General features: G+C 32.2%; 1 protein-coding gene across 2 annotated transcripts in view; it reads right to left on the reverse strand.

The window, feature by feature from the left end:
* Window positions 1-7032: 7032 nt before the first annotated feature.
* Window positions 7033-19436, reverse strand: part of Gbs-76A (Glycogen binding subunit 76A) — a 36046-nt gene continuing 23642 nt past the window's right edge. For both annotated transcript variants that reach the window (XM_065503050.1, XM_065503051.1), the window contains exons 2-3: window positions 9082-9279; window positions 7033-9000 (exon numbers count right to left, since the gene is read on the reverse strand). In XM_065503050.1, coding sequence (XP_065359122.1) covers window positions 7234-9000; window positions 9082-9249 — 1935 coding nt within the window. In that variant the 5' untranslated portion in view covers window positions 9250-9279 and the 3' untranslated portion in view covers window positions 7033-7233. The remainder of the gene's footprint in view (window positions 9001-9081; window positions 9280-19436) is intronic.

The raw sequence follows: 19436 nt of genomic DNA on the forward strand, positions 1-19436 counted from the left end.
AGTAATCATCGACCTATAGCGATCGCCTCTGACGATAATTTCGTCAGCCCAAAATCCACAGCAAACAGTGATTTTTTCGGAATGCATTGGACACTCTTGGATCGCATATTGGCTGTTTGGCTGACAATTTCGTTTCATGACGTCTAATATTTTTGGTAGTTTGTAGATACCTCAAAACTTGCTTGGCTGCTTTTTCATGTTCTACTTGTGGATTTTGATTTCTCTGTGCCAGCTTACAAACTGAGTGTAGAATGTCTGGTCTCGTACTTATCGCCAAATACATTAAAATTCCAATCAATATTTGATACCATTTAACATCTATTTACTCGTCATTACAAGAAATCTAATAGCCTGTATTAAAGGTGAAGATGCTGGTCTAGAATTTTCCATGCAGTATTCCATCAAAATCTTTTCTATATATTGGGAGTAGACAGAAATGGGCCTCACCATAAAATGGGCGAAGTGCACGTAACGTTACACAAACAGAACATACATTTTGATAAAACAATTTTATCATTTGCAAGTGTTGTTGATCGCTATATCCATCATCTATAACCGCTATCAACTGTCAAAGTTCGGAAGACCCCTCATATATCCTGGACACAGAAAGTTTTCGACACATCTAAATGTACTAGTTATCCTGCCTAACCATGAATTACATGAGATTAACTAGAGGAATATAAGAGCTAGTCAACTCTATTTCTAATATCCGTAAGATTGTAGCTTCAACAATATGGCCGATATCAACTGTCAAAGTTCGGAAGTCCGTGGATGATCCTATATCTGCACAGTCATTAAGAAAAGCTTTCGGGAAATCATGGATCGTATATCGAAGAACATCAAGATTTAAAATTTAAGGAAGATAAATACCAAGGTCTCTGGAAGAACCTTTGATGACAGATTACTGTTGGAGTATCTCCACTACGACCTCCACAGCAGAAAATCTAAAAAAGAAGCTTCGGCCTCTGATACACGGTTGTCATATTCTTACAAAGTTGCCAGAAAATGGTTAACAACCATATGTTTCAACATAAGTTCTTATGGTTGTGTTAACCATTTTCTGAGCATGTTTCTGACAATCTGACAACCGTGTATACGTAGCTTTCGATCCCGTAAAATAATTTAATACAATTTTTTAAAATAGTATATTTTCATTATTTTTTAACCCTGTAATTTTGAAAAGAACTGATTACACTTTTGAAATAGTTTCAATTCCTTTTTTTAAAATTCAATAAACCAAAAATCTTATTCATACAAAATAAAAAATCAAATTAAAAACTACTTAAATGAAAACAGGGTTTGGTTTCTCAAATCAAATATCTATTATGATCCAATAAGCATTTTTACTGGAATTCAGGTTGAATGCAAGTGTAATTCAAGCCTTGAATTATAGTTGTAGCAATCTCCAGTAAAAAGAAACATAAATTAAAGCCATACGTTTTTGGTTTGAAAACCCAATAAGCTCCGAAGCCCCACAAATTCAAGCACTTGAACATTTTGTTGGAATTTGATTTGAATGCAAATGCAAAAGTAATTATGTTTTAAACTTGAAAAATATTTGAAAAATTAAATATTTTTCAAACAAAATTCAAGCACTTGAACATTTTGTTGTAATTTAACTTGAATGCAAAAGTAATTATGTTTTTAAACTTGAAAAATATTTGAAAAATTAAATATAATGCTTGAAAATATATAACTTGAATTTATGTTTCCTTTTTACTTGAGAATGCTATTAAAATAAAGCATAATAAAACTTTAATTCAATTGCTTGACTACAATTCAAGGCTGGCATTACACTTTCATACAACCTGAATTCCAGTAAAAAATGTTTATTGGGAAATATATAATTTTTTCAAATATTTTTCAAGTTTGAAACATAATTACATTTACAATCAAGTCAATTCAGTTCAAGTGCTTGAATTTTTGGGACTTTGGAGGTTATAAAAAATAAAATTAAAAACAACATAAAATCTTTTTTATTTTTGATATATAATTTCTTTTATTGTTTCTAAAACTACTAAAAAAAAGTTGTTTAAAATAAAAATAGGTAAATAATTCGACTTAATTAATAATAGTGTGTGTATAAAATCAAATAAAATGTAGTACTTAAATAATTAAATGAAAAATAATAAAAAAAATATAGTAAAACTTAAAAAACAAATACAATTATTATAATTTTTTTTTTTTAAATAAACACAACAAAATAAAAATAATAATAAAAACAACAGAATTATGTATTTAAAAATAATATTACAAAAACATAGTTTTAGTTTTTTTTTTTGTTTGTTTTTAAAAATTAAAATAAAAGCGTCAAAATACATTGGACAATTTAACACAGTTTGAAACTGATATGATGAGAATAAAAATTGTTATAATTTTAAATTTTTTTAAGAAAAAAATAAAGAAAATAAAATTGTGAAAAAAAAAACATGAAAAAAGTTTTGAAAGTGATTTGAGTTAAAATGAGGTTTATGGAAAAGAAATTTTTAAAATGACTGATGACGTTCAAGGAAACACGTTTAAATGTTGTTATGATTTTTGTTTAACCCTAGAATTTAAAGACTTTTTAGGGCCATTAAAGAAAAAACGATATCATTTTGTAGAAATTTGTATAAAAACCTGTTGATTTTTTAAAAAAAAATTCCCTCGTTTTTTTAAATCAAGGTCTTATGGTTTTTATTATCAAATGTATGCTACTACTTTTCAAAATTTGTTAGCTAGCTGTCTTTCTGGACCTGACATATTATCAAGAACCGATATAATTATTGGTTTGCTAAGTTATCCATCAATATTGGGCTTTTGGGCTTTTTAAGCTGCCTCTATGGTTCCGACACAAACAAAACTTCCAGGCAAATGTTTGCTGTCTGCTCCTTAACTGGGTTAGAATTTTCTGTTCAGAACTCAAAAATTTATGTAAAATTTTTATTGAGTCTTTTTGGGATCAGACTGGCTTATGGACCTAATCCATTAACACATATACATATATGTTAACAATAATTGTCTGTTTAGTATTTTTCAACAAATTTAAGGCCTGATTCAGCAATATGATCGGAAAACAATTTTTAAATTTTGATATGAAAAACTGATTTTTTCATAAAAAAAATTTGAAAAAGTTTTTTTCTACATATTTCTGAATTAGCTGCTTAAATTTATTTTATCTAAATCAGGGCTTATTACACTCCTTATAGGATACATATTGCTTATTTTAAAACCAATATTTAATAAATATTTCTAAACCCTTATATTTATTTTAAATAGAGTTTTTAAATAGTTAATATTTATCAAAAAAAAAAACAAGACAAAACTGAAATTATAAACAAAATAAATAAAAAAATATTGAAATAATAATCATAAAAATATAAAACTAATGCAATATTTCCTAAACTAATATGTTTTTTTTATATATATCGACATTATATTTCTGTTTAAATAAATTATTATTATGTTAAACTTTTAACATTTCTTCGTTTATGCCTTAAGAAATTTTTAATGGTTTTTAATTATTTGCTCCATTAAGCATTTTTTTAATTTTAGGTTATGTTTTTCCAAACATTTTATATTGAATATTTTCATTTAAAATTATGTATGTATATTAATTTTGTATTTTTCTCTTTATAATTTTACAAAAATTTCATCATATTTTTTTTTTTCAAATAGAACATTTTCTTTTAATTTTAAAATAAAGGTTTATAGTTATAACAACAGTCTAATATAATTGTAAAAAAAATTTACCTGAGTTTTTTTGCTGTTTATTTTGTTTATATTGTAGGGAGCGGGCTTGTTTAAAAGTGTATATAAATAGTTATTTAAAAACAAAATAATAGATGATAAATAAATAAAATAATCAATACAATACAAATTTTATATATTTCGATATGAATGTGAGTTATATTTTTTCTGTTAACAACGAAGTAAGGGCTGCGATTATAACCATAAACTTATATAATAGGGACAAGATTACACAGGAATAATATAATAATAATTGATAGTTTTTTTTAACAATTCAAAAGTAAATTTCTAGAATCTATGTTTAGTTTAAAACAAAATAAAAGAAATTGCTTTAAAAATTGTATTTCATGAAAATATAAAACAAATAGTACAGTAAATTAAAAACAAATTTAAAATATTTTGAGAAAAGTTTGCAAAAATAATAATTAATCTGTAAATAACTTAATAATATTGCAGATTAATTTGCTAAAACATTGTTATTAGACACAGCAATATTCAAAAATAGTCTATCAAAATTGTAAAAAATATTAAAAATTTTAATTCAAACTTTTCTTATACACTAAAATAAGAAAAATTTGAATGAAAATTACAGAAAATAGCAAAACAAATCTATTGCTTTACATTTTCTCCACTCACAAAGCATTTTTACTTTTAAGCTATCACTTACCAGTGAATAGCATAATCAACAAAAAGTAGCAATAGCAATGCAACCCTGTATTGAACAGTGGTTTAGCAGAAAGTCTGCTTGATTTTTAAAATTGTTTAAATTTTTAATAATAACACAATTTATCAAAAGGAAAACTATAATAATAATGTGTAAAATATTAAAACAGTAAAACTATTAGGAATTGTTAAACAATTTTCAAGTTTTTCGAAAATTTTAAAGATATTTTAGAAAACATTTTCAATTATTCATTATCGTTTTCTATTATTGAACAGTTGTATTATTAAAATATGATATATTCACTAAGTTTTCCTTTTAATATTAGCTTTGTTGCAGTACTTGCAAAATTTCAATATATTTTCTGGTTTTTCTACTAAATTCTGTCTAATTTTTTTTTTACAAAAACCTGTAAATCTATTAAGTACTGACACAGAGCAATTAAGTTAAATTTTATAATCTTGTTTTAAAAAAATAAAAGCTGTGTTATACATAATAGTTAAATTAGTATTTTTCAATCATATCAAACATTTTCTCTTATATTTAGGACTTGTTCTAAATAATGACAGCTGTAATTTCAAATAACAGCAATATTAGTATTATGAAATGATATAGACAAGCAGTTATTTACTATTTTCAATAACAAATGATTAGTTGCATCTGAAAATGGTTTGAATTAATACATAGCCCTGACGTCTTGATATTGACAACTTTTGACTTTCTCAAGCCGTATTCATTACAAGGAGGTGTCGACTCTACAACAAGTACAACATTTTCAAAAACCACATGCTATTTGTTTTTGTTTTGGAGGCTGTAGCTGTCAAAGTCTGCTGTTTTTGTTGCTTTTACGTTTGTTGAGTAGTAAATTTGACAGCTAGAGCCTCTAAAACAACTGAACAAAAAAATAAATAAGCTGTGCTGTCTACACCAACTTGTAATTAATACACCATCGACTTTCCAAAGCCAGCTTGACAAAATCATCAAAATGTCAATAGTCTAGAAATGTGACAGGTTTTTCAAAACTTTTCACAAAACAGCTGATATTGTTGTGCCGATATTTAATCATGACATTTAATAGACAAACAATTTACTCTTAAATTTGACTCCCCCGAAATCTTGATGCCACCCCCAACTAAATGTTTGAATTATATTTCAGCAAATGTAGGAAAATGTCTGGGAAACCGACAATATCACTACATATCACTTAAATTTCCTTAAATTTGTCTCTCCCGAAATTTAGACCTTGAATTACATTTAATAGAACATCAAACTATCTAATTGCCCTCCTAAACTTTTGAATTTTCTTAATTGGTCAAAAATTAGTATTAAAAATTACTGAATTAACTAGTTGTTTGCGGCCTATTCAATGATTTTATTACTAAATTAAGCATATTACTAATCTAGTATTAAATATTTCTGATTACCTCTTATGTAATTTCTTAATAGGTCACAGATCAATAATTCAGTATTAAAGATTACTAAATTAACTAATTATTTGCGACCTATTCAGTGATATGCTTACAGAATTGAATCCTTTTAAAGAATGCAATGAAACCTTCTGAATATCTCATAGATTTCCTCAACTTTTAACTGTACAAATTCAAGTCAATAGTATTGAAATAGCATTGCCCCTTAATAAAACTTTAAGAGCTATTCGCGCCTCAATGACAATAACATTTAATAGACAAAAGACATTAAAATTTTCCCTTAAATTTTCTTCTCCCGAAATCTTGTCCTTGATTTATATTTAAAAGAAAAAACAACTTTCTTATTCCCCTCCAAAATGTTTTAATTTTCTCAATTGGTTACAAATTAGTAAATTAATTTGCAACCTATTAAATGATTTAATTAGTGATTTATATATCAGCTGGATTATCCAAAATGGAAAGATCAATTTAAATTTTCCATTTCAAATTGAGAAAAGAACAATTGAAATTAGGATATTAAATTTAAAGTTCAGAAATGAGTAATTGGAAATTAGATTTTACATTTTATATTCGGAAAGGAACAAACGAAATGAGATTTTCCATTTCAAATTTCGAATTCAAACTCATTTTCAAATGGAAAATCTTATTTTCTAATAAATATTTCTCATTTCCAAATTGAAAATCTCGTTTAAGATTCTTATGTTCAAATAGAAAATCTCAATCTAAATGGTTCTATTTTGAATATGAAATTTAAAATCGCATTTTCAATTGTTCTTTTCTGATATTGAACGGGAAAATCGTTAACTGATCTAAAATATTTTAATTTAATTTGTAGAAAATTTCCATTTTTGGTTTAATGATAGTTTAAACTTGTAAATGTATTAACCAGTAAACAGTTAAACCCGGTTTACTTAACCAAAATTGTGAGTTTAAACTGTGTTTGTATTATTCACAAGATAAACTCTTTCCTCATTTAGAATTGTATTTGTAAAATTAAATGATTTTTCCGAAAAATCTAATAAGAATCTTTGAATAGTTTTATAAGTCTGTGATTTAACATAAAAATATTGCCAAATAAACAACTGAATATTTAAACCCGGTTCCTTTCCTTTACCTTACCAAATATCTCCTACTTTTCCTAATAAACATTAACAATTCCCAATTCCTTAGTTTGCACTCAACTCATCAACTTTAACAAAATTTTTCAGCAATAAATTTTCTATTGTTTTAGCAAATTAGCATTTGATATTATTCTATAAGTGTAACCTTGTCATCCTATTTATATACAATATACACATATAACATATGTTAACATTAATTTCTATAGATTCTATAAATTTTAATTACTTTCGCTTAATTCATAATTTAGCAATCTGTTTTACTTTGCTTCTTCTGTTACACTGCTGCGGCTGCTGCTCAATAAAACGAAGTACACCAGGTATCTCCAACAGTTGGACTTAATAGAGACACCATATTGTTACTGTGATGTGAGGGAAGAACTGTTGCGATGGGATTTAGGACGGATGCCGATGTGGGCAAACATTGGAAACAGTAGTTGGAACCGTAGTTATTATCCCAATATTGTTGGCCCTTACATTGAAAACGTACCGCGAATTCCAGTCGCTGGCCAATGTGCAACGAGTTGCCAAATATAATAAAGGTGAATTTGTCAGAGAAGCCGTCGCACGAGTTTTCCACATAATTTGCCTGCAAATCAGCAAAACTACGCCAGCCATCTAACGAATAACGTATGTGTACGGATTTATGGAAATCCAGGTTACGCACCCTAACACTGCCCGTTATGGTGTGATTGATGCCATCGGTGACGGCTGCATTTTCCAAGGACACCAGCTTTTCGCGTACAATATCCAAATAGTTGGGTAAGCCACCGGGCTGTTGGAATAGGGGCATAAGTAATTTATCGGATTTGGGACCCAATTGTACGGGCGCTTGCGATTCCAAGATCTCTAAGTCTTCATAGGCTGATTTGGGTATATTGGGTATTTCATCGAGGAACGTTTTAATGTCCGCCAAATCCAAACCCAACACATCAGCGAAGCGTACAATCTTTTTGCGGCCGGGAGTGCCGGGCGGAGTTTTGCCAGTTTTCAACGAAGAACAACGTCTTACTCTCTGAGGTCGACTGTCATCTTCATCATCGGTGGCATCCATGTGCAAATGAGAAGTTTTGGGTTTTTCATTTTCTGTCTTGGGTATTTGTAACTCATTTTCCTTGGAGTCTTTTGTAATGGCTGGCTCGTCAACCTTCAAGTCAGTTTCATGTTTAGATTCTTGTTCTTTAACTTCATTTTGGATCACTTCCTGTTCTACCACTTCCACCTTCAAAACATCTTCTCCATTCTCGGCATGACCATTAGTTATGTGTACAACTTGTTGAGTTTCTGATTGAACTTCCTCTGGTGCCAATTCCGTATGTATTGCAGTTTCCTTAGCCGTATTCGTTTCCGTTTCCGTTAATATTTCTGTTTCTTTGTTATCCTGATCTTCCGTATTCCTTTTATTGTTAACCTGCTCCTCTTCCTTATAATCCTGTGATTGTTTATGCAATTCCTGCAAGATTAGCTCCTGTACATTTTTGCTCATTTCGATTTCATTAGAATTTTCCATAGGTTCAATTTCATTTTCAGGATTTTTGACCAATTCAATGTCGGGTCCTTCGCTGGGCAGTGTTTGTGTTACATCTTGATGATTCTGATAGCCATTGCATTGACCGGTTGCTGTCTGATTTGGCGCACAATCAACTTCATCTTTAGCCGTCTGCTGGTGTGGCTGACATATGTGGTTTGAGGTCTGTTGGTGTGCCTGATGTTGGTGTGGTAAGCGACTCATGCAGGATTCATTCTCGGAATTAACATCAAAATAGGGACCATCTGAGGAACTATGTGAACTGGCAGCCGAGGCACAAGCATAGCCTGATTCAGCTGCCGAGTTGTGAGGTGTATTAGAAGCAGATTCTATAAGTCTTAAATATTCACATTCATCAACCGGACTGCCGGGACTCTCTAATTCGCAATCGAAATCAAAAAACGAATCCGATTCATGGCGCAAGGGTTGAAGATCTGTAACCGTTTGTTCGCCGCCATCACCACCGGTGACCCAAGTATTTGTATTACCGCCATTTATGATGGGTTCATCCTCCGGTGATATATCAGCATCGTCAGCCTTTAAGAAAATAAAAAAATATAGACAAAATATTCAATTACTGAAACTAGGTACTTAATTTGACAAAAGATTGATGCTCACCTGTGTGCCTAACGTGCGCAACTTGGAGGATAAACGGCGTGCAAATGCCTCAGCTCGGCCTCTACATGATGACATACCTACTATGGGTATTATAGAGACTAAACTGCAGTTCTTGGGGTCTGGGGTGGCACTACTATGGGTTACTGTTAAATCGCCTGGACCGTTCATTTACGTCAGACTTTTCAATTTTGCGACGAACTGCAAATATAAGACAAAGAAGAACATTATTAAGATTTCGTTGCTTTGGCTTTCTTGTATAAGTAGAAAAAGAAAAAAATAATATTTTTTTTCGTATAAAATTGTATTCATTAAGATTTGACTGAATTTTTTTTTTTGTTTCATTAAAATTAAATTGCATATAGTATTTATGTAGTATATTGATAATAAAAGTAAATAGGCATATTAATTAATTATGTATATGAATGTATATTGTATGAGTATATAGAGAATGTACAGTGGGTTGTTTAAGAGCAAAATTGTGTAAAAAATTTCCGAACAGGAGGATCATTATCAACATCTTTGAATTTAAAATATGAGAGACAGTGTTCATAATGGTATTACTTTAGAGATTTAAACAGGAATTCAATCTTGATTCGTGGACCATTGATATCAAGGCTCTCAGTTTCTACTGGAATTAACACATTCCCTAATCTGAATATTTTAGGATTTCAAAGTTCCTACAGTTTTTCTTCCTCCCGTCCAATTGTAGCTTCAATATGGAAAGTATTAGCTTAGTTTATATGGTTCGCCTGCCCTCAATATCTGTGGCTTCCATGAAAAGCATCCGGTGCTCTTGACGAATCTGATTAGATCCATCAGAGGAACTTCCCTTCGGATATACTGTGCCCAGTAAGTCGAAAAGAAATCTGATCAAGTCCCCACTAAGTCCCTTGCAAAGAACATTTGAGCATTCTAAACAGATTCATCCAATAATGACCCATTTATTGAAAATTCGTTAGCATTTTCATTCCCACGGATGACCTGATGTGTTGGGTTAGGCAATGTGTTAATTCCAAGTTAATTCAAGCAAGACTGTCTACATTTAGCTTCAATCATGTTCCTTTGTACAGATTTTTTTAGATTCAATCGTAACTTTTTCTACAGTCATAGTTAACTTTGATTCGTATCTTACTTTAGCTTCAGTCGTGGCCCTTTCTGTAGTCATGTTTTAGCTTCAATCACGGTAATGTTTTACCTTCAATCGGTATTGTTTTTGCTTCAATCGTGGCTTTCTACAAACGTGGCTCTTTCTTTAGTCATGATTTGGCCTAAATCGCGGCTATTTCTGTAATCATGCTTTATTCTCAATCGTGGAACTTTCTGTAGTCCTGATCCTGGATCCATGCTTTAGCTTCAATCTGCAGTCAATCGTGAATATTTCCGAGAAAGCATGACCCTTTCCGAAGTTATGCTTTAACCTCAAACCATAGTCATGCTTTAGCCACAATCTGTAGGCAAACATTATACTGAATCGTGGCTTTTAGCCACTTCAGAAGAGTCTGAATCGTGACTCTGCTGAAGTCATGATTTAGCCTCAATGGTGTCTCTTTCTGTAGTCAGGCTTTAGCCTCAATCTTGGCTCTTTCTGTAGTCAAGCTTTAGCCTCAATCGTGACTCTTGCCGTAGTCATGATTTAGCCTCAATATGCAGTCATGTTTTAGTTTCAATATGTAGTCAAGCTTAAGCCTCAATCGTGACTCTTCTTAAGTCATGCTTTAGCCTCAATGGTGGCTCTTTCTGAAGTCAAGCATAAGCCTCAATTGTGACTCATTCTGAAGTCAATCTATAGCCTCAATGGTGGCTGTTTCTGAAGTCAAGCTTTATACTCAATCTTAACTCTTTCTGAAGTCACGCTTTAGCCTCAATCGTGACTCTTCTTAAGTCATGCTTAAGCCTCAATGGTGGCTCTTTCTGAAGTCAAGCATAAGCCTCAATTGTGACTCATTCTGAAGTCAATCTCAATGGTGGCTGTTTCTGAAGTCAAGCTTTATACTCAATCTTGACTCTTGCTGAAGTCACGCTTTAGCCTCAATCGTGACTCTTCTTAAGTCATGCTTCAGCCTCAATGGTGGCTCTTTCTGAAGTCAAGCATAAGCCTCAATTGTGACTCATTCTGAAGTCAATCTCAATGGTGGCTGTTTCTGAAGTCAAGCTTTATACTCAATCTTGACTCTTGCTGAAGTCACGCTTTAGCCTCAATCGTGAAGTCACGCTTTAGCCTCAATAGTCTTCTTAAGTCATGCTTAAGCCTCAATGGTGGCTCTTTTTGAAGTCAAGCTTTAGCCTCAATTGTGACTCTTTCTGTAGTTATAATTTAGCCTCAATGGTGTCTGTTTCTATAGTCAAACTTTAGATTCAATCGTGAATCTTTCTGAAGTCAAGCTTTAGCCTCAACCGTGACTCTTTCTGAAGTCATGCTTTAGCCACAATCTGTAATCAAGCATTTACCTCAATCATGGCTCTTTCTGTAATCATGCTTTAGCTTCAATCGTGATTCACGCTTTAAGCTCAATAGTGGCTCTTGCCGTAGTCATGATTTAGCCTCAGTCTAGGGTGCTTCTGTAGTCATACTTTAACCTCAATCGTGTCTCTTTCTGTAGTCATGATTTATCCTCAATGGTGGGCCCTTCTGTAGTCATGCTCTAACCGTAGACTTTCCACGACCTCGAATCTAGATTGAATTCCTGTTTAATTTTCACAGCTGAAGAAATTTCGTAAATTTGCGCTTTGAAATAGATGCTGATAGAGAGCAGTCTGAGAGAAAGCCCAACATCAGAGAAAATTTATTAATCAATGACCATTTCCATAATTAATCCATCAGTGTAGCTTGATATCCCAAGGTCGATATTCTCGTCTAAAAGTTTTGTCAATACTCTGTGAGAGTTATCATCTGATCCCCGGTACCGCTTGGCAAACATATTGTGCAGTCTGAGAGAAACTCGAATGTCAAGAGCATGAGAGAAAAATCCCCAACCAGTAACCATTTTATTCTTTGAGATATCGTTATCCCGAAGGAAAGAGTTTACGGTCCAGACTTCTCTAGTCATTATTATTGTCTTAAATTATTGTCGAAGATCCTAGATTGAATTGCTGTACAACTTGAAAAGGCTGTGGATTAAATTTCCGCTTGAAAAACGGTGCAGGTAATGTAAAGTCTGAGAGAATTTATAGAAAATTCCTCAACTAACAGTGTATTGAGATCACATTATCCCGACAGCACAGAGTATAGATTGTATAGACAGTGTCAACGACCCAGAATTTTCTGGTCGTTGTTGTTGTCTTAAATCTTCTGTCAAAATAGTGTTTGGGAACCATCCCAAGCCTATACTTTAGTGTGATGTTCAATGTCAAGGGAAGTATGTTCAGCATCATACATTTATTAGCTTGAGGAGTAGAGCTCTTAGCCTCAGTGATCGAAAATACAGGCTAGTCTCAGTGATGGCAAGACAGTCTTTGTATCGAGTAGAGAGAGTTGTGCTATGGCCTCCAATATCCCCCCTCCTCTCAAGTGCAATTATGTTCAGCATCGTCTTTAGGCTGGCTTGAGGAGTAGATCTCTTCGCCACAGTGATCGTAAGATAGTTAATCTCTGTGCTTTGTATAGAGTATAGGGAGTTGTGTTTTGGTCTCCAACATCCACTCAAGTGCATACAGTTTGAGATCCCATCTTTTTCCAAAGGTCTTCTTACAAGTTTAAACATAAATAATAAAATGTTTCCACGAGAGCTTAGGAACTAAAAAACGGGCGGATTTTTTTTATATTGTTTCGAAAAGAATATCGTTGCAATTTTTATGATTTATATATTGTATATCGAAAATTATACATTGTATATCGAAGGCTTCCATTTACCATAGCATTCCCCCAATGAGTGACGATCAGGCGATGAGTAATACGACGAAATAGTTCATTAATCGTGGAAAGTAATTTCCATTTTATAAGGAGCACCGTGTCATCAACATATGCAACTAACTTGGTGCTGAACACTGATCCTTAACACTATCTAATTTACAAGAAAGTTCAACATAAGTGGTGACATTCCTTGTACTAGACAAACCTAAACTTGTTTTAAGGCCCTGTTCTTCAGCATAATCGACCTCTCCTTCATTATTCCTCAGATCTTCCCATATTGAAGATACATTCACATTGTTAAAAGCATTTTAATGCCATATCATACAATTTCCGAGAAACTCGTGAAACGTTAGGCATTTGCCTAAGAAATTTTAGTCCATATTGTGGCGATTTATTTTACATAATCTTTAATACCTACTTTAGCCCACTGTTATCAATTTTGAGAAATGATGCTTTTATTTAAATTCTGTTTTTCAATCCACAAAAAAAAAAAAAAAAATGGGCTATCATAAAATAAAGCAAATAAACATACATTATACAAACGTCATACCACCCAAACAAATGTAATAAAAACGAAGAATATATTTTTTTTTTTTAAAAAAAATTAAAACAATTTAAAACGAACACAACATTTAAGCGCATTTAATATAGATTTCTGCGCTTTTTTTTTTGATTTCTTGGATACGAGCCATTTTAGAAAAAAAAGACAAACACAAATACAGAAAACAAAATTGTTGATATAACAATGCTAAACTTAGAATGTACGAGTACTTATAATAAATAAATTAATATAAATAAAAATAAATGCAATTTCAAAAAGAAAGCGAGACTTTTAAAAACTTAAGCAAGTAAATTTAAAGAAGTATATATAAACAGTCCTAATATAGCTTCAATCATAGACCTTTTGAGAATCATAAGGTATTTTGAGAGTCTTAGTATATCTTCAATCATAGGTCTTTCTAGAGTCTTAATTTAGTTTCATTCCTAATAGTTTTTAGGGTCTTAATTCAGCTTCAAACGTAGGCCTTTTGGGACTTAAACGTAGGTAGAGGGCCGTTCATTATGCGCTTCCTATCTTTAAATTTAAATAAAACAAATAGAAAGGCCTACCTATGCAATTATGTAGGGTATAAAACATGTCCGCCGCGTCTTCGCTGGTTACACTCAGAGAAAAAAATTATTAATATGGATGAGGTACCCATAATACGTTAAAGTTATGATTAACATGGTTGTAGCAATCATGTATTTGATTGTAGTTAGTATATGATTGTGACAACCATCTTTATGATGAAGGATTTACCACATTATGTTGTTCTGAGTAGACAAAGATCGCCCAGGCCAGCCAAAAAAGTTTGAAGACCAAGAATTGGAGACATTACTCCATGAAGATTATTGTCAAACAGAGCCTGCAAAATCATTGCGAGCTACTCAAGCAGCAATTTCAAAACGTTTGCGAGCAGCTGGATTCATACAAAAGTAGGGAAATTGGATACACTACAAATTGAAGCCGAAAGACCTTTAAAGACGATTTTGCATGTCCGAAATGCTGCTTGATCGCTATAAAAGAAAATCATTTTTGCACCTAATCACTGCTTGCGATGAAAAATGGTTCCATTACGATAACCCAAAGCGAAGGAAATCGCGCGTGAAACCCAGCGAACCACCCGAATCGACACCAAAGCCAAATATCCATGGAGCTAAGGTAAGTCTCTGTATTTGTTGGGAGTAAAAGGGGTCCAATCTATTATGAGCTGCTGAGATCTGCCCAGACCATCACTGAGAACCAATACCGAATGCAACTGATTCGTTTAAAGCGCGCGTGAAACACAGCGAACTACCCGATTCGACACCAAAGCCAAATATCCATGGAGCTAAGGTAAGTCTCTGTATTTGTTGGGAGTAAAAGGGTCCAATCTATTATGAGCTGCTGAGATCTGCCCAAACCATCACTGAGAACCTATACCGAATGCATCTGATTCGTTTGAAGCGAGCATTGGCCTAAATATTTCAACGCTCGGCCACATGTTGAACTATCTGTTAAAAAGTATTAAAAAAACGAAGTGGTTGGGAAGTTTGACCTCAGACCGTGCCCCGTCCGACTACTATTTGTTTCAATCGATGTAGAACGCTCTCTCTGGGCTACACTTCATTTTGGAACAGAGTATCCGATATTAGATTGATTCGATCTTCTCCTTAAAAGATGAGCTGTTCTTTTAACTCGGAATCCATATAATGCCAGATAGATGGGAAAAGGTCACAGCTAACAACAATGGTCAATAAATTTAATAAATTTGAATAAATTTATATTGTACAAATGTTGCAAAATAAAAGCTAAACATTTTAAAATTTCACTTTCCACTTTCTCTGGGAGTGGCGCGCTGCGAATTCCCAAGATTCTGGCACATAAATTGGCTTGAATTTGACAGATGGCCTGGGTAATGTTTGATTTGAGTGGTGGTAGTTTGTGGCTTAATCGCATAGAAATGAGACTTAAAAAAAATCCCTCAAGAAAAAGACTAACATGGTGAAATCGCACGATCTCGATGCCCAGTTCACAAAAAAATCCCTCAAGAAAAAGACTAACATGGTGAAATCGCACGATCTCGATGCCCAGTTCACAACACTTCCACATGATTTGACCATGCCCTCAAATCCCACTGCAGTATGTCCAATGTGGCATCAGCTGTGTGGCATGCAGCACCGTTCTGTTGAAACTACATGTCGTTGTTGTCCATATCATCCAATTCAGGCCAAAATAAGTTGTTTCTTCGTTGACGGTGAACGTCCTTCTCTAAGAAATATGTACCGATGACATCGCCAGACCAAAATCCACACCAAACAGTGACTTCTTCGGGATGCATTGTATGCTCTTGTGGATCTCATGTGGATTGGTAACTTCCCAAATTCGACAAAAGGGCCTCATAGCTGAAGATTTTTGAAGAAAATTAGGGCTCCAGGGCCCATTTTCAGAAAACAATTTGATCATTTGCACGTGTGTTGTTGAGCTATATATCCGTCCAATGCAGGCACGGATTCAGGGCCGGTGATAAAATACAAATTTTAAATATTTTTAGGTAAAATTTTAAAAAAAATGTTTAAATTTTAAAAAAAAATTTTTGTTTTTCAATTCTTTTTTTGTTGAAAAAAAAATTCGGGTTAAAAAATATTTTTTCCGATTTTGACCCATTGTAGGTCTAACTTACTATGGTCGTATACATGTCGTTGCAAAGGTCTTTGAAATATCTATCATTAGATATCCATATTGTCTATATTAATGACTTAGTAATCCAGATATAGGTCAGAATAAGTTAAAAATCAAGGTTGTCCTGGTATCTGGGGTCTTCAGAAAATTGATTTCAACAGACAGACGGACAGACAGACTGACAGACTGACATGGCTTAATCGACTCCGCTATATATAAGGATCCAGAATTTATATACTTTATAGGGTCGAAAAATTATATTGTAGAAATTACAAAAGAAATGACAAACTTATATATACCTACCCTTCTCACGAAGGTGAAGGGTATAAAAAAGGAAACAAATCTAATTGTAAAATAAATTTTACTTTATTTAAGCCCCCTCTCGGTATCCGTGTTTGGTCCATGGTGATTTGTCAAAACAAACTGAAGAAATGACAGCCAATTCGACAGATGTAGCTTCAACAATATGGCCGCTATCAACTATCAAAGTTCGAAAGTCCCTATAGGAAGACCCTTTATAAACAGGTAAATAATGAAATCTTTACTTTTAGGAATTTAACAATTTAAAAAAAATTTTAATTACAACACATGTATGTACATCTGTTTGTGTTCTTCTTCCGTATCCGCTTTATCCCATGTTCAGATTTACTTTCTAGCAGCTGTCAAATCTGACGTTAAACAAGTTCGTATTTCTATACGGAGTCTTATGTACTTCCTCTCTTTAATGCCAATAATTATTTTATTTGAAATTTTTTTTCTAATTTCTCTCTATAGTTCAAGGCCATTCATTGGCTAATTAATTGGCAAATTTTTTTCTTTCTTTTTTTTTTTTGGTTTCACAAATATTTAAATTATTTATTTAGTTAGTTTAATGTATAGCTTTTTTGCCTTCATTTGTTTTGCTTTTTGTAAATACTTAGTTTTGTAATAGTTTTTGAAATGCATGTTGAAATTTTATTTGCCTCTTTTTTTATTTGCAAATATTTTCGTTTATTGCAATAACCAGATGTCTGTAAATATTTTGAGAATTACAAAAGGAATTTCACGTGCCAAATTGTTAAATTTTTTCTATAAATACTCCTTAAATTTATTTAATTTGTATTAAACATTTTAAAAATATGTTAAAGACGTTTTTAGCTTAATTTAAAAATTAATAAAATATTTTATTTAGCCCCATGAATCATGTAATAAAATTTAAGAGGGCAGCTAAACAAATTATGATTTGTTTTTATTTTATGAATGATTTATATGAATATTTACAGATTTAAAATGTTAAAAGTTCTACAAACATATTTATATATTTAAAAATAGTTGACGTTGACGAATGCTTTTTAGTATATTGAGAAAATTAAAATTGAAATACTGCTAGCTATGGCTGTATATAATCTATATTTGAACAGTCAAGGGCAAAAGTTTATATGCACTTAATATGTACAGATATATGTATATTCAAAAAACCCATGCTAATAATACTTTTCTATGAGTAATTTTTCTTTCAAAGAAACAAAAATAAAACAAAATTTATGAATTAAATATTAAACTATTTGAAAATCTGCATATAAAACCATAATCGCTTTTGAGTGTAGATTTATTTTGGTAATACAAAATATCTTTTTGCATTTACGTATTATTGTTTTTAGTTTTCTAAAGAAAACTTTGTTTATTTTTGTAAACGTTGACGTGTTAGTTTTTGTTTACTATTTACTTTATTATTAGACATTTTTAGAAACGATAAATTAACAAAATATTGATGAAATCATAAATTAAGATACAACTAAGTGCCAACAAACTGAAATAAGTTAAATAAAATGTCAGTCACGTCAAATCAGAGTTGTATGTTTTAAGACATTTAGTTTACTTTTCTTCTTATATATTGACATTCAGCATAAATTGATATGCATTCATTAATGTAAATAAAAATGTTTGTTTACGTTTTAAAAAGAGTGTTTTTATAGAGGCGGAGAACTCTAAATTGAAACCAAAGAAAACTTTTTTAATATCCAGGCAATTTTCTTTATAAATTATTGGGTGTATGACTTAAAAATGTGGGATTTACAGTATATGGCTTAAGTTTTGAACGCAGTTTTGGTTTTTAATAACTTATATGTCATTTTGAAGGGTACATAAATGTCATATTTTCTCTTAGTTGTAGAACATTATAGTGTGAACAACAATGTTTATTTAGCTTCGAGAATGTTGTCGAATTTTGTGCCAACAAAGAGGGAAGTTTTGCTTTACTTCTTTAATTTGAAAAAAGTACCGCTGAAGCACTCCGATTGCTCATCAAAACTTATGGTTAATGTGTTCCATCATTTTCAAAGTGCGAGGTTCAGTGTGAGGTTCAGAAGTGGTGTTTTTTACATGGAAGACAGAGATTGCTCAGATCAGCCAAAAAAGTTTGAAGACCAAGTATTGAAGAAGATTATTGTAAAATTCAGCAAGAGCTGGCAAAATAATTAGGAGCTCAAAAAGCAATTTGAAAACGTTAGCGAGCAGCAGGATTCATCCAAAAGCAGGGAAATTGGTTATCATTGAAGGCGAAAGACCTTGAAAGATGATTTTGCATGCCCGAAATGCTGCTTGAACGATATAAAAGAGAATCAGTTTCGCACCGAATCATTACTTGCGATGAAAACCCGAAACTTAAGAGATCGTAGTGAGTCCTAGCCAACCTGCCGAATCGACCCCAAAGCTCTGTATTTGATGGGACCAAAAGGGTCAAGTATGAGCTGCTCAAATCTCGCCAGACCTCACGAACGGGAGCATTGGCCGATAAACGCGCAGAATATGCATGAAATCATGTTGCCAAGCCTGTTAACTATGGTCGGCAAGTTTTGCCTCAGCTGCTTTACAGTCCATACCTTTCCCTGTCCGACTACTATTTGTTTCGATCGAATCAGAACACTCTCTCTGGGATATGCATCACTTCAGAAGAGAGTATCCGAAATTGGATTGATTCTAAAGAGGAGCAGTTCTATTGGCTCGGAATCCATATATTTCCAGAAATATGGGAAAAGGTCTTAGCTAACAATGGCCAATACTTTGAATAAATTTTTATTGTACAAATGTTTCAAAATAAAAGCTAAAACTTTGAAAAAATCCCGGATCCCCCAATAAGATCCTGAAAAGATCTACGATTGAAGTCAAAGTAAGACTCTACAAAGACCTACAATTGAAGTTAAATTGAGACTTTGAAAAGACTAATGATTGAATCCAGAGTAAGATCCTAAAAATGCCGATGATTTAAGCTTAATTTAGACTCTGAAAAGACCTGCGATTAAAGAAAAAGTAAGACTCTACAAA

Source organism: Calliphora vicina, chromosome 3 (genome assembly GCF_958450345.1).
Source record: "Calliphora vicina chromosome 3, idCalVici1.1, whole genome shotgun sequence".
NCBI lineage: Eukaryota > Metazoa > Arthropoda > Insecta > Diptera > Calliphoridae > Calliphora > Calliphora vicina.